This window comes from Nyctereutes procyonoides, unplaced genomic scaffold (genome assembly GCF_905146905.1).
Source record: "Nyctereutes procyonoides isolate TBG_1078 unplaced genomic scaffold, NYPRO_anot_genome, whole genome shotgun sequence".
Lineage (NCBI taxonomy): Eukaryota > Metazoa > Chordata > Mammalia > Carnivora > Canidae > Nyctereutes > Nyctereutes procyonoides.
In genome coordinates, this window is record NW_026575020.1 from 59,965,560 (window position 1) to 59,976,859 (window position 11,300).

Below are 11,300 nucleotides of genomic sequence, written 5' to 3' on the forward strand. Positions count from 1 at the left end.
GGCCGGAGCCTGGGGGGCCGGGGGACGCCAGATTCCCGGGCGGAGGGGAGCAGGCCCGCCCAGCAGGCTCCCTGCGGTCGGTGCGCCCCAGCCCCGCCACACCCCGGCCCCGGGCGCAGCTGCGGGCGGCTGGGCGATGCCCGCTCTGCTCCGCTGACGGGCCGCGGCCGCTTTAAGACGCGCGCTCCGCCCCCGCCGGGGGGCGTGGTCCCGCCGGCCCCGCCCCCCTCCGGCCCCGCCCCCAGGCCCGCGCGGGCGCATTGGCTGCGCGGGGCGCGGGTGGCGGGTGGCGCTTTGAACCTCGCGCGTGCGGCGGCGGGGCCGGGGCGCTGCGGGGGCGGCGGGGGCGGCGGGGGCGCTCGGGGCGTCCGCGGCGGGGCCATGGCGGCGGAGGCGCGCGTGTCGCGCTGGTACTTCGGGGGCCTGGCCTCCTGCGGGGCCGCCTGCTGCACGCACCCGCTGGACCTGCTCAAGGTGAGGGCGGGGCGCGGGGCGCGGGGCGCGGGGCCGGGGGGCCGAGCTCCCTGCGCGCACACCTGCCGCGGGCGTGGAGATGCCGCCTGCGCCCGCCGCCCCCCCCGGCCGTGCCCCCGCTACCTGCGTGACCTTGGGCCCCGCGCCGAGCCTCTGGCCAGGGTCCGCGCCGCACTTCTGCGGACGGACTGTGCGGGCTCCGAGTGGGGGGCGGCTCCGTGGGTCCCGCGGCGCGGGGGCGACCGAGCGAGGGCGTGGGGGCGCCGGGGGCGCCGGGGGCGCGTCCCTGCCGGGGGCTGCCTCCCCTGGGCGGGGCACCCGGGAGGCGGCCGCAGCGTTCACACGCGGCTTTACTTTCTGTCGGAGGATGCTTACGGGGCGGCCCGCCCGAGACAGAGCCGCTCTTGTCTCCCGGGGCAGCCGGGGCAGCCGGGGCAGCCGGGGCAGCCGGGGCGGGGGCGTTTCTGCCCCTTTCTCCCCAGAGAACAAAGGGCCGATGATGCGAAGCACAGCTCGGCCTGCCCCCGAGGCCCTGCCCCGGCCCGGCCACCTCCTTCCCACCCCCGGCAGCCCCAGGGGGGCACTGGCGCCCTGGCCCCGTGGACCCCAACCTCAGCCCCTCCTCCACCTGAGGATATGTTTCTTTGAGCAGCTTTTGTCCTAAAGGAAGGGGATTGACTTTTCTAGTAGAAACGGTCCCCACCGGTCAAGGCAGGAGCAGCAGATGGGGCGGCACAGCCCGGCCCTGGCCCGTCCCGTCCTGGGAGAGGCCTGCGTGGGGCCTGAGGGGCGGCCAGGGGAGCGGGGCCAGGCCTGGAGGGTGCCAGGCTCCAGGAAGGGCCCCGGGAAGGGGCGGTGACGGTGAGGAGAAAGGTGCTCTTTGGTTTGGGGAAGGAGGAACCTCCCCCGTGTCTGTGTTGTCTGGCTCTCCCCGCCCCCCAGGCCCTTGTGCCCGGCCCTGCCCCCCCCACCCCCGCTGCGGGGCCCTGGGGGTTAGCTGTGCGCCTGGCTGTGGGTGGACACAGCTTCCCGGGGCCCTCGGGGCGGCCCAGAGTCCAGGGCTCAGTTGGGCATCACCGCCCCACGCCCTGACCCCGGGTGCTGGTTTGCTGCCGACGCTGCCAGGAGGGGGTCACGGGAGGCCGTGGCCACACGACTCTGCTGTCTGGCCCGGGAGCCCTCAGTCCTCTGCGGGGTGCAGCGGGCGGGAGGTCGGCAGGGAGGCCGGCTTGTTGCCTCTCCGCGGCGAGGCCACGGGAGTGATTACAGCTCTTTGGTCTCGCTTTGCCTCGCCCCGGCTCAGGCCTCACAGCTGCTCCCCGCCTGGACGAGGGCCACTTCCTGCGTGGCCCCCTTGCCCCCAGGCCCAGTGCCCTCTGTCCCGTCCAGCTGGCGGCTGTGGCTGAGCAGAGCGCCCCTCCCACCTCCACTGCCCCGCCACCCAGTCCCCTGGGCAGCGACAGAGAAGGAAGGGAGGGTTACCCCCACTGAGGGAAACCGAGGCAGGAGGGCCCGTAACCTGCCCAAGCAGGCCCCCCCAGAACATGACTGGGGCCGCCCAGGCTGGGGTGAACAGCAGGTGCGTCCTCCCCCTCCTCCCCCACCGGAGTCCCGCCGTCTCTTCCAAGCCCGCCGGCAGGCTGTCAGGCTGCCTCTGGAGTCCCCATAACTTTGATCGCTCTTTTGAGACGTGGTCTGGCTAAGAAATGGGGCTCTGCAGTCCCCTTGCTGGGGGTCACACCCTGCCTCAGTGTCCTCATCTGTAAAATGACACTGCTGACCCCACCCCTGCAGCCCGTGCTCTGAGGCCGCAGGCACATGTGTGGAGTATTGTCACGGGCCTGGCGGGCCCATGTGTCAGCTGGTATTGCCACGCGTAGAGCAATAGCGTAGGCTAGAGGTTGCTGCCAGGTGTGGGCATGGAGTCCCTTCTGCACCCCAGCTGGGCTTCCCTGTGCCTGTTTCCCATCTCTAAACTGGGGTGCTGACAGCACTCAGCCCATGGGGTCTTGGTGTGGGTGTAGAAGTGGTAGGTGATGGGAGAGGGCTCAGGGCTGAGCCGGGTGGGCCCTGGGCGGGGGGCGGGCCCTGTTCTGAGCAGGTGTGACCCCGACAGGTGCATCTGCAGACGCAGCAGGAGGTGAAGCTGCGCATGACGGGCATGGCGCTGCAGGTGGTGCGCTCCGATGGCATCCTGGCGCTCTACAACGGCCTCAGTGCCTCCCTGTGCCGACAGGTGCCTCTGGGGGCCCCGCCGCCCAGGACGGTGGGTGGGCAGGACTCTCGCCAGGGCCTTCTGCCTCCCAGGCCCCCGGCCTCCGGGTGAGGGCGTCCTAAAGTCCCGGGTCCAGAGTCCATGCAGGTGGGGGAGAGGCTGGCACGGCCCAGGCCCGGCCTGGGAGGCGGCCTTGCCTCCTCGCTGTGGCTGCCCCGTGGGCCGGGACGTCCCTGTCTCCTCCTTTTCACGGTGGCTAGGCAAGAACCCCAGGCCCAGGGAGGGGGCGGGGTGTGGGGGCAGGGGGAGCTTCTGCCTCCCGCAGGGTCAGGGGTGGCCCTGCTCTCCAGCGGCCTCAGACCTCCGCTTAGAGACCCGCCCGGGGGACAAACGGGGGGGCAAGCGCACAGCTCCGGACTCCGCTGGCCCCGGGTTAGTGTGGCCTTGGGAGGGTCGCCCCGTGGCCCCTTAGGTGAAGACTGCACCGGGAGGGTCCCTCCACCTGCACCCTCTGAGCCGGGCCCCCTTCCCCAGATGACCTACTCCCTGACTCGCTTTGCCATCTATGAGACGGTGCGGGACCACGTGGCCAAGGACAGCCAGGGGCCCCTGCCTTTCTACAAGAAGGTGTTGCTGGGCTCCATCAGCGGTGAGCTGCCGGCGGGGCGGGGGAGTGGGGGGGCAGGTGGGCATCACCAGTCGTCACACGTGGGCTCGGGTCTGTCTGCCCAGGTTGCATTGGAGGCTTCGTGGGGACGCCCGCAGATATGGTGAACGTCAGGTCAGTGTGTGCCCCCTGCCCAGGCGGGCCGTGCCCCGTATTCAGCCTGGGACGGGTGGCTCACGCCTTGGGGTCCTGGCCCCTGGGGGGCGGGCCAGGCTGAGCCCCGATGCCCACCGGCTTCTGTGTCCGGGCCCCTGCCACCCTCCTGAGCCGGTGTGGTTGTTTCAGGATGCAGAATGACATGAAGCTGCCCCCGAATCAGCGCCGCAAGTGAGTAGCGGGACGGGGTTCTGCTCTTGGGGTGTGGGGTGCCAAGCAGGAAGCCCTGAGCGGCTCTGCGGGCCCCAGCTGGGAGCAAACAGGGCCGGCTGACGGCTTTTGAAAACCTGCAGCGCGGCTGCCCTGAGTCAGGAGGGCCTCTGGGTTCTTTGTGGGGGGATCTGGGTGGGCAGCTGGGCTAGGAGGGCCCGGGAGGCTGCCCCCCCCCCCGCCACCTTTCTTGTATCTTGTGCTGGTTCACAGGAAGGATAGTTTAAAAATTTGAGTGAGTTTGGGCCTTTAAACAGGTTTGGGAGTTGGGATATATGTATATATTTGATGGTGAAAATACCGTTTTTCATGAAGTCTCAGGTCCTATTGGTTCCAAGGTGCTTGTGGCCTGACGCCCTAGCGAGAGAGCAGGCGTTGGCCACAGTCCAGGGTAAATGGGCTCCAGGCAGGCCTGTGTCCACTCCGGCCGGTGTGAGCTGCCGGGAAGACGGACCAAGTGAAAGGGCTGCACCCTCTCACCTCTGGACCAGCCTCGAGGGCTGGCGCCCAGGTGTTTTCTTGTAGAACCTGAGGGGCCCCTGACGCCCGTGCGAGCCGCATGGTGCTCCCCAGGGAAGACGCCCGTGGGGCCCGGGGGTCGGCGGTCGGGGAGGGCCTCACGGGGACCCATTCTCTGTCCCCGGCAGCTATGCCCATGCCTTGGACGGCTTGTACCGCGTGGCCCGCGAAGGTAAGGGGAGCAGGCCCTTGGTGGGGCCCAAGGAGGCAGAGGGGCCTGGGGTGTCCGGGGGGAGCCCTGAGGGATCTGGCTGGGCGCCTGACCTCCATTCTCTGGCAGAGGGTCTGAAGAAGCTGTTCTCGGGCGCAAGCATGGCATCCAGTCGAGGGATGCTTGTCACCGTGGGCCAGGTGGGGCTTCTGCTGGCGGGGGGCTGTCAGGACAGCATCTGGGGGACCCGCCCTGAGCCCTTGGAGAGGTGGTGGAGGAAGGCACTGGGCGCAGACCATGGTGGGGGCTGGGAGGTGGGTAGGCCCATCCCCATGGGCCTCGCCCGTCTGCCTGGTCACTGTCCCCATGTAGGTGACCACAGAGCAGGCGCATGGTCAGCCCCGGTGGGGTCCCCGGGGGCCCCTGTGTACTTTCCCTGGAGCTGGGGGCCATCTCACAGGCCTGCCCACCCCCTCCACCCCCACAGCTGTCCTGCTACGACCAGGCCAAGCAGCTGGTCCTCAGCACCGGGTACCTGACTGACGGAGTCTTCACTCACTTTGTCGCCAGCTTCATCGCAGTGAGTGCTGGGCTGGGTGCGGGTGGGAGCTGAGGGCCCATGCGGGGCTCAGGAGGGCTCGGGAGCAGCCCTCGGGGTCCTGCAAGCATCCAGGCCAGGGGCTTTTGTTTGTAGGGGTGGGTCTGTGAGGGGCACCCGCGTGCCCTACCAGTGGTGATAAGCCTCCCCCCCCCCCAGGGTGGATGTGCCACGATCCTGTGCCAGCCCCTGGACGTACTCAAGACTCGTCTGATGAACTCCAAGGGCGAGTATCAGGTGAGCGGGGGCTGCAGGCAGCGTTCTCCACCCCCCCCCGAGTATGGGGGCAGGGAACCAGGGAAGGGGTCCCAACGCTGCCAGTCAAGTGGAGGCTGCAGGCACCATTCCCCCAGAGTACGGGTGGGGGTGCCGGGCCAGGGGGACCAGGTGAGGCTCCGCGGCTGGGGGGCCGCGTCCGGGTCCTGGCGTGTGGCTGAGGCTCGTTTCCTGCCTGCGCAGCTTTGGAGCAGCCCGCGGCCCGTGTGTGTGTCTTTAAAGATTTTATTTTATTCTTTCAAGTAGGCTCCGCGCCCAGCGTGGGGATTGCACTCAGGGCCCTGAGATCGAGAGTCACATGCCCTACGACACCGGGCGTCCCCCGTGTGTGTTTTTAAATCCGAGTCCTTGACGTGTTAACAGAGGCCGCCGGTTCACTGTAGTCAGTGAAGTTCGGTGAGGTGCCGGGCCCGGAGCCCGCGGGCGTGCGTGGCGCCCTGTCCCTACAGCGCCGCTCTCCCCGCCAGCCCCCCACGCCTGGGGTGCCCGGCGGTCACCTGGCCCGCGCACGGCTTCTGCTGCTGGGGACCTTGTTGCTCGCAGGCCCCTCCTGCTGGCAGGACCTTGGGTCCAGGCCGCCCTCTGCCCGCGGCTGCAGGTGGGCGCCGCGTATCGTCCACGGCAGGAGCCGCGTCTCACAGCTTTGTTTCTGCAGGGTGTCCTCCACTGCGCCGTGGAGACGGCCAAGCTGGGGCCGCTGGCCTTTTACAAGGTGGGGGCAGGGCTGCAGGCGGCATCAGGGGGTCGGGGGCATCAGGGGGGTCGGGGCTGCGGGGTCAGGGGCAGGGCATGGGGCCGAGGGGGCGCGGCTGCGGGCGGGGGTCCCTGGGGCCGGCTCCACTCCTGCCCCTGTGCTCCCCCAGGGCCTCCTGCCTGCCGGCATCCGCCTCATGCCACACACCGTGCTCACGTTTGTGTTCCTGGAGCAGCTTCGCAAACACTTCGGCATCAAAGTGCTTTCCTGAGGGGCGGGGCCGCGGCCGAGCCTGGTCCTTCCCGAGCCCAGGAGGCCTGGGCGCTGACCGCGGGGGCTGAGCGCTGCCCCAGGCTGGGCCCCCGCCCCCGACCCCCCTCCCTGGCTTGGCTGCAGGCTCCTGCTCCCACCCCTCCCAGCCTGCCTGGGCCCGAGCCGAGCCGTTTCCAGGGACCTTCGTCCCCCCGCCTCCTTCCTGCCCTCCCAGGTCCCGGGCGGTCTCCTCCTCCCTGAGCAGCCGCCTAACCCGGGAGGTGGGAAAGGTGGGCGCCCAGGCTCTGTAGGGTCGGAGTCCCCTGCCCTTCTGTGGCCCTCGGCGCCGTCTTCCAGCAGCTTCCAGCAAGGAGCTAGGTGGCAGAGTGGGGGGCCCGGCCTCCGGCCTTGACACCGGATTCGGGGCGTGCACACGCACTTTTCTTGCCTGAGCGGGACCAGAGCTTCTCTGACATTCTCCGGGGTAGCTGCGCCCCGAGGGGCGGCACATGGCCCCGGCACCAGGTCCCGCCACCCCCTGTTGCTTTAACAAGTAGTTTCGCCAAAACCTCTCAGCCTGCCGCTCCGGGGAGAGCAGCGTCCACGCTGTCCTTGCTGTCCTCGCTCCCCTCGCTCCCCGGTCCCCAGGCAGAGGCGGGCTGCAGGGCGTCCCCGGGGCCCCCGGTGTCGACGTGGCTGTCCACAGGCCCCCCCACAGCTGAGACCCAAAACACCAGCGCCTGAGTCCCGCTGCCACCGCAGTGGTCTGGGGGCTGCGACCTCCTGCCTCCCCGGGTCCCCTGAGTCCTGCACCCCCAGCCAGCAGGGTGCTCGGCGGGGCGCTAATAAAGGACGGTGGAGTGCTCCGTGCCTGGCGTCTGTGTGTAGGCTGGTGGCGCGGTCTGCGGGCTGCTCCGCTGTCCGGGGCACGGGACCCACTCTGCACCCCCCAAGGAGGGCTGTCCGGTCTCTGGGGGACAAGGCTGAGGGCGCCAGGGGAGAAAGAAGCCCCAGCCCTGACTGGACACATTGGGGGGGTGGCTTGTGGGCAGAGGAACTGGGGGTGCTGGGGCTGCAGCAGCTCAAAACCAGAGGGAGGGGGTGGGTGTGCCCAGGGGGTCTGGTCAGTGTTCAGTTTCTAGATCCAAGCCCATGGACCCCCAGGGCTTCCCCTTCTCAGCTGGCACCTGGGTGCTGCAAGCTGCCCCCCCACCAGCTTTGAGGGTCCCCAGCTGCCCTGGGAACCCCCCCTGGGCTCTGGGAGGAGCCCCTCGGGTCAGAGTCCTGGGCTCTGGGGTCCGGCCCAGAGAGGGGCGGGGGAGACCCCAGTTGTGCAGACCACAGACCCTTGGACAGCAGGCCAGGGCAGCAGGTGGCACGGGTGCCACCCCTGAAGCCTCCCGATGTCCCAGGCGGGTGGGCGACCCCCGCCTCTGGCAGCCCGCGGGCAGCTGCCTCCAGCAGGACCTCCCACTGGTTCCGGAGCATCCCGCGCGCCCAGCAGAGGCGGTGAGGGCGGCCCAGCTCCGGGGGAGCCGGAGCCTGCCGCCACGACAGTCCCGCACCCGTGTGTCCACCCGCGGGGCTACTTGGAAGCAAATTCCAGACTTTGAGTCATTTATACATAAATCAGCTCGTGTATCTAAAAATAGTCTCTCCGGGGCACCTGGCTGGCTCAGTGGGCCGACTGCCCGGCTCCTGGTTTCGGCTCAGGTGATCTCAGGGCCGTGGGATCGAGCCCTGCGTCGGGGTCTGCACTCGGCACGGAGTCGACTTGAGATTCTATCTCAAGTAAATCAATGTGTTCTGTTCCAAATAAATCTTTAGACGTAATCCCTCGGGGCGCCCAGGTCGCTCAGTGGGTTGAGTCTGCCTCTGGCCCAGGGCGTGATCCTGGGGTCCCGGCTCCTGTCCCGCATGGGCGGGGACTCTGCTTCTCCCTCTGCCTCTGTGCTCTCGCTGTCTCTCAAATATTTTTTAAAAGGCCTTAACCACGAACGCAACTCCAGTAGTCATTTGTTCTACGTAAACAGTGTAATGGGCCCTCTTTACTGTCCCGCGTCTCCCCAGCGGCACTTGGGCAGAGCCGGTCTCCCGGTGTCCGGTCTCCGAGTGCCAGAGAGGCCTGTAGGGCGTCTGTTCCCCCCTCCCACCCATCCTAGCCCGGGCGGCACCCTCACCCCTGAATTTCCTAAACTGGTGATAGATGTGGACGCGTCTGAGCATCAGTACCTGGTGTTGGGTGGGGGTCCTGCATCCTGGTTTGGAGGGATCCTCAGGGCCCAACCAGGTTTGGGGGTCCTCACAAGCAGCAAGCACCTGGAAACCCACAGCAGGTGAAGCGAGGCCTCCAGGATCTCGGGGCGCCCGGGGGGGCTCTGCTGGGGAGCAGGCACGCCCGCCTGTCCAAAGAACCTCCTGCCCAGCCGACTTGCACACGACTCCCCGCCCAGGTCGGAACCCCCACTGAGGCCACTAGAACCCAGAGCCCAGTAATGAAGGGCTCCCTGCCTGAGGTCCGGGGAGGCCCCTGCTCCTCCCAGGCCCAGGCTCCTTAGGACAATGGCAGATTTGGGCGCCCGGGCCTTGTGCTTTCTCCTCGAAGCTGCTTTGGTTTGGAGCGAGGATTCGTCTTCCCCTGTGCTCAGTGCCCGGGTATCCGGGATCCGGGAAGCTGGCAGCTTACCAGCCTCCGGGCCTCCCAGTGCCCCGCAGACTGGACGGGCCCGACAGGTTTGGCGATGGTCTGGCAGGCGAGGCTGGGTCGTGGGCGGGACGCTGGCTTCCTGCGCCTGGTCTGGGCAGTGGCGGGCAGGCCACCTGCACCCTCCACCCTGCACCCTCCACCCTGCCTGCACCCTCCACCCTGCACTCTCCACCCTCCACCCTGCACCTGCACCGTGCACCCTGCACCCTCTACCCTCCACCCTCCACCCTTGCGCCCCGCCAGGCCCTGCCGCGCCCCAAGCCAATTATTGCAGACGCAGCCCGGCAGGTGACGCACAGAGGCGTCCACCTCGGCCTCCTTTTTTTTTTTAATTTTTTTTATTTATTCATGAGACACAGAGAGAGGCGGAGACCCAGGCAGAGGGAGAAGCAGGCTCCGTGTGGGGAGCCCAGGACCCCGGGGTCCCGCCCTGGGTGAGGCCGACGCCCACCCGCTGAGCCCCGGAGGCGGAGCGGCGGCCTCCTTCTTAGACACTTCACGGTTTAGAAGTTCAGGGAAAGTAACTTGCGGTGGAGAAATCTCAACAAGGGGCCAAGGCCGTGCAACGCGGCAAGGCCGCTCCAAGGACTGGGGCGCTGGTGCCGGGCCCTGACGCGCCGGCGGGATCCCGCGGCCCGACGTCCCGGCTGAAGGCTGAAGCCGAACCGGGCGGCGGGGGCGGGGGCGGCTCCCTGCGGACACTGGGAGGGCGGCTGCGCTGCGGACACGCCCGAGGGCCCGGGGTCTGCCCCCCACGGCCTCCCCTCCACCGCCTCGCCCACGGCCCCGCCCCCTAGGCCTCCCTCCCCACGGCCCCGCCCCCACGGCCCCCTCCGGCCCCGCCCCCAGGACCTCACCACACAGCCCCGCCCCCACGGCCTCCCCTATCGCCCCGCCCCCACGGCCTCCCACAGGCCCCGCCCCATGGCCCCGCCCCCACGGCCTCCCCCTACGGCCTCGCCCCACGGCCCCGCCCCCTACGGCCTCCCCTATCGCCCCGCTCCCACGGCCTCCCACACGGCCCCGCCCCCTACGGCCTCCCCCCTATCGCCCCGCCCCCACGGCCTCCCCTATCGCCCCGCCCCCACGGCCTCCCACAGGCCCCCGCCCATGGCCCCGCCCCCACGGCCTCCCCAACGGCCCCGCCCCATGGCCCCGCCCCCACGGCCTCCCACACGGCCCCGCCCCCATGGCCCCGCCCCCACGGCCTCCCCCTATGGCCTCGCCCCCACGGCCTCCCCCACGGCCCCGCCCCCTAAGGCCTCCCACACGGCCCCGCCCTCTACAGCCTCCCACACGGCCCCGCCCCCACAGCCCCGCCCCCAGGACCTCACCACGCAGGTCACCCGCCCCCACGGCCTCCCCCCAAGGCCTCCGCCCCCGCAGGGAAGGGTCCCCGCACCCCCACCTCTCCAGCAGAGCCGCTGCCCCCCCAAACTGAACCCCTGTGAGAATGGACAGAACATGCTGGCCAGGTAACCTTACAGAGAAACGTTAAATAAGGTTTCCCTTTTTGCTTAGAAGGGAGGTAATTATATTTGATTTTGAAAAGAGAATTTTCTATAAAAGATTTTAAGTCAAGTCGAACTTCAATTAAAAAAATAAGATAGAGGGATCCCTGGGTGGCGCAGCGGTTTGGCGCCTGCCTTTGGCCCGGGGCGCGATCCTGGAGACCCGGGATCGAATCCCACGTCGGGCTCCCGGTGCATGGAGCCTGCTTCTCCCTCTGCCTGTGTCTCTGCCTCTCTCTCTCTCTCATTCTATGTGACTATCATAAATAAATAAAAATTTTAAAAAAATTTTAAAATAAGATAGAGGTGTCTGGGGGGCGCAGCGGTTTGGCGCCTGCCTTTGGCCCGAGCGTGATCCTGGAGGCCCGGGATCGAGTCCCACCTCCCGCTCCCTGGTGGAGCCTGCTTCTCCCTCTGCCTGTGTCTCTGCCTCTGCCTCTCTTGTGTCTCATGAATTAATAAATGAAAACCTTTAAAAAAATAAGATAATTTTTTTTAAAAAAAATGAAGATTTTAAGCCATGTCTACACTCAACATGGGGCTTGGGCCCACAACCACGTGCTCTGTGCCTGAAAACGGTCGGTGATTACAGGACGGTAGTAAGTGATGGACCGAGGCAGCACGGGTGGGACACCCGCCGGCCACACGGATGTGGATGCTGGGGACACCAGGGGACATGGGCAGGACAGCCCAGTGTGTCCACACTCTGCAGAAGTGCCCACCTGGGGTGCCCAGGGGGCTCAGCGGTGAAGCACCTGCCTGTGGCTCAGGTCCTGATGTCAGGGTCCTAGGGTCGAGTCCCCATGGGGCTCCCTGCTTCTCCCTCTGCCCCTCCCCCTGCTCTTGCTCTCTCTCAAATAAATAAATAAA

The 11,300-nt window shown here is 68.1% G+C and overlaps 1 protein-coding gene across 1 annotated transcript; it reads left to right on the forward strand.

Moving 5' to 3' along the window:
• Window positions 1–325: 325 nt before the first annotated feature.
• Window positions 326–7,082, forward strand: SLC25A10 (solute carrier family 25 member 10). Its single transcript, XM_055315633.1, has 11 exons — window positions 326–474; window positions 2,591–2,710; window positions 3,224–3,338; window positions 3,422–3,470; window positions 3,642–3,683; window positions 4,370–4,413; window positions 4,522–4,592; window positions 4,880–4,972; window positions 5,150–5,227; window positions 5,922–5,978; window positions 6,130–7,082. Exons 1-11 carry the CDS (start codon window positions 382–384, stop codon window positions 6,229–6,231), a joined length of 864 nt encoding a protein of 287 aa, XP_055171608.1. The 5' UTR covers window positions 326–381; the 3' UTR covers window positions 6,232–7,082.
• Window positions 7,083–11,300: the final 4,218 nt, after the last annotated feature.

Bases quoted from the DNA above. Each gene is read 5' to 3' on its own strand.
- SLC25A10 (XM_055315633.1), top strand. From the start codon at position 382: ATGGCGGCGGAGGCGCGCGTGTCGCGCTGGTACTTCGGGGGCCTGGCC. The intron at 2,711-3,223 runs GTGCCTCTGGGG...CCCCTTCCCCAG, and splicing joins GTGCCTCCCTGTGCCGACAG to ATGACCTACTCCCTGACTCG. The intron at 5,228-5,921 runs GTGAGCGGGGGC...TTGTTTCTGCAG, and splicing joins ACTCCAAGGGCGAGTATCAG to GGTGTCCTCCACTGCGCCGT.